We start from the raw sequence: 3,866 nt of genomic DNA on the forward strand, positions 1-3,866 counted from the left end.
CCTTGCATGGGGAGAGGATGCGGGTCCTGTGAGGATGAAGGGGAGCCTTTAGGATGATCGAACTCTCTGGATTCAGTCAATGCCAGAGGTGAAAGTAAGCCGGTACGGCTCGGTACGGAGTACCGGTAAAAAAAGGTGCAGTAGTGTACCAGCAAATAAGTGGAGCATTCAGTACTGGCTTCCTTTCACCTCTTTTGGCTGCATAACAAAAAGTTCAAACTCAAAGCTAATAAAAGCTTGGAAAGGGAAAACTCACTGTCACATTTGTTTGTTGTTTCTCTCCCTTTCCTCCTCCAGCCAGGCTGCTCGAGGAGGCTAGGCTCTGGTTCACCCGACCCTCCCACTCAGCGGGGGCTGCAGCGGCTCCCCTCTAGCTTGTAGCGGGGAGCAGGGGACTGGCTGAGGGAGAAGCCTGCCCAGGTAGCCTGCTGCCTGCATAGGAACCGTTTAAACTTAGCTGTTCACTCCGTGGCCTGAACCGTGGGATTCGGGGCTATTTCTGGCATCCTTGTTAATTTCACTCAGGGTTGTTGGGGGGTGGGGGATAACCAAAGCCGGGGCAGTTCTTTTCTGCCCCCTCGATGAGGTGATCTTAAGATTCTTAAGAAAAGAACTGCCCCGGCTTTGGTCACACACACCCCCACAACCGCGAGTGAAATTAACAAGGATGCCAAAATAGACCCGCAGTTCAGATCAGCTGAGTTTAAACGGTTCCTATGCCGGCAGCAGGCTACCTGGGGAGGCTTCTCCCTCAGCCAGTCCCACTGCTCCCTGCTACAAGCTAGAGGGGAGCCGCTGCAGCCCCTTCTGAGTGGTGGGGTCGGGGGAAGGTGAAGCCTAACCCCTTGGCAGTCTGGCTGGAGGAGGAGGAGGGAGGAAAAGGAGAAAAATGTGACAGTGAGTTTTCAGTTTTTCAGGCTTATTCCAGTAGTAAAGTTTTATTATAGACAGTACTGGTAGTAGTAATAGTAGCTTTATCTTCTATAGCTAAGTCATGCAATGGGAGGGATCCATGAAGTATGTAGGAGAGGCGGGTTGCTTGTGTTTGGACTGTACGGGTAAGAAAGGTAACTTACTTCCACCCCTAGCCCCGCCCCTTCCATCTGAGGCCCCACCCCTTCTGGGGGGGCAGAGTGGGTCTGCTCCCAGTAAGAGCTGTATTTTACTTTCACCCCTGGTCAACGCTGGCCAGGCAAAGCACTTCAGCTTCTCTTGGAGGGATTCTTGGGGGTCAGAGGGTATCATCGGGAACATTTGGTAAGGGAAAATGAATAGAGCCTGGTTCTGATCTAATTTACACATTTAAATCTGGAGTGATGCCGTTATTGAATTCCAGACCCTGAAAATTTATCTCATGTGCTGCAAAGAGGCGGTGGCATAATTTGAACTTGCAGGAGCAGAGAAAATTTTAAAAAAATGTATATAATGAGGCAATGAGACACGTTTATGAATGCAGGACAGATAAACACAATGACCATTCTCACCATGCACTTGCCATATGTGTACACACATATCATGATACAGTGGGCCACACTTAGAAGTGGAGGGCCAGAAAGAGTGTCTGTGTGAATGTCATGATTGTAAAATCACACAGTGCTCAAATAGGCTGTGGAACTCTGAGCCACAAGATATCAATGGGGCCAAGGGATTAGCAGGATTCAAAGAGGGACTGGATTTACATCACAAAATATGTCTAACTAGTGGGTGTCAGGGGGAAACTTTCCCTTAGAGCAGTTTATCTCATAGCTCCCTATTGCAGGGATTCTTCCACCTTCCCCTGAAGCATCTGGAACTGGCCACTGGATACTGGGCTGGCAGGACTGCAGGTCTGATCCAGTCTGGCAGTGCCTATCTTCCTATTGGTATATCGTATTGGGGGTGTAAATCCAAGTCTATGTTTTTTCTGATCTTCCTTGAGCACTTGGGAGACTCTAGGATTCCACTGAGAGCATAAAGATGTCTCGTTAAATATCACGTAGTCTCTTGTTCTTTTTCCTTTCAGGAAGGAAAGTTCAAAACTTCTCGGACCTGCCCAGTACGGTATGTCAGCTGTCAATGACACCAAATTCACACCTGCAGTGTTCCTTCTCACCGGGATACGTGGGAAGGAAGATGTCCATCTCTGGATCTCTATTCCCTTCTGCTTAGTGTATGTTATTTCAATAGTAGGAAATTCAGTCATTCTATTCATTATAAAAACAGATCCAAGCCTCCATGAGCCCATGTACATTTTCCTTTCCATGTTGGCCATCACAGACCTTGGCTTATTGATCGCAACCATACCAACGATACTGGGCCTATTCTTGTTTAACTCTAGAGAGATCAGCCTCGATGCTTGTTTTGCCCAGATGTTCTTCATCCACTCTCTGCAATTCATTGAATCCTCTGTGCTCTTGTTGATGGCCTTTGACCGCTTCATCGCAATCTGTAACCCGCTGAGATATACTTCCATCTTAACCCTGCCAAGAGTAGCCAAGATGGGACTGGTGTTTGTGCTAAGAGCGGTGGTAGTAATATTTCCACTCCCCTTTCTCCTGAAACGGTTCCGATTCTTTCGAGCCAATGTCCTGTCCCATTCCTACTGCCTGCACCAGGACGTCATGAAGCTGGTTTGTTCGGACATCACAGTCAACAACATCTATGGCTTTTTTATTACAGTCATAACGGTGGGGTTGGACTCACTGCTCATCTTTCTGTCTTATGTGATGATCCTCAAAGCAGTGCTGAGAATCACATCCCCCACAAAGTGCCTCAGGGCCCTGAACACCTGCGTCTCCCACCTCTGCGCTGTCCTGGTCTTCTACACTCCAGAGTTCAGCCTGACTGTCATACACAGATTCTGGAAGAGCTCTTCTCCCTTGCTTCAGATTGTCTTGGGCTATGTCTACCTACTGGTTCCTCCTCTGATGAACCCAATCGTATACAGCGTGAAAAGCAAACACCTTCGTTCGAGGATAATCAGGGTGTTCGTGAAGTGAAGGGTCAGTTTAGCACCCTGCCCCAGTGCTGGTGGCATAGGAATCAAGAAACTCCGGACACGATGACTTATTCCAACCTTTGACCCTTCTATCTGTGATGACATGAGCTACTGATCTCTACTTTGTAGAGAGAGGCTCATACAGGGTCTAAGACCTGAAGCTATGGTAGAGGGGCCATCCCCACCCGCTGTTGAGGGAGGACAGTGGACTGGGGGAAGGAGACCAAGCCAGGCAGCAGCATTTACAAAGTGACTGTGTTCGTGGAAAGCCAGGGGATTGGTGGGATGTTGGCCCCTAAAGAGCCATATTGGTGGCTGCTCCAGCCTCAGAATTCCTGTGAATAAAGTCACTATGAGAAGGGATGTGGGTGTTGTTTCCCATTACACCTGGCCTGTCACAGTCCCGTCCCTGGTTAAGCATCCATGGGCCATGAAATCAGCGGCAGAGCTGTTCTGCAGTCACAGTCCTGGCCCTTCCTGAGTGTTCTTGATTGCTGCGTGATCCATGGGGGCTGCACCAGCTGTGTTCAGGAGCTATTCAAGGGGTACGGACACCCACCCTTCCCCTACACCCCCAGCCAGGTGCTTGTGACTGAGTCGTGTCAGAGACATGATTAACACTGGAGCACCAGGAGAAGCCATTCAGGTAACACCCCCTGAACCCCACTGATGGCTCTGCACACCACACACCTGCTGAGTCCATTTCACACCTGTGTGAGTGAGGGTCTGACACACAGGAGCCCTAGCAAGAGACTCGGGCCCATATTCCCCTCCCCTCCGTTTCTGGTGCCCCAGCAATGCAAAGGGGTAGAAAAGGGACTCAGCTCCCCAACAGAGTCACAGCTAGCTCCAGTCTGAGCACAACCCTCTCAGTGTAGGGTGACCACCT

General features: G+C 49.6%; 1 protein-coding gene across 1 annotated transcript; it reads left to right on the top strand.

The window, feature by feature from the left end:
* The first annotated feature begins 2,042 nt into the window (after positions 1–2,042).
* LOC117872170 (olfactory receptor 51G2-like) lies at positions 2,043–2,978 on the top strand. Its single transcript, XM_034760365.1, has one exon. The coding sequence runs from the start codon at positions 2,043–2,045 to the stop codon at positions 2,976–2,978; it is 936 nt and encodes a 311-aa protein (XP_034616256.1).
* Positions 2,979–3,866: the final 888 nt, after the last annotated feature.

Source organism: Trachemys scripta, chromosome 1 (assembly GCF_013100865.1).
Source record: "Trachemys scripta elegans isolate TJP31775 chromosome 1, CAS_Tse_1.0, whole genome shotgun sequence".
Lineage (NCBI taxonomy): Eukaryota > Metazoa > Chordata > Testudines > Emydidae > Trachemys > Trachemys scripta.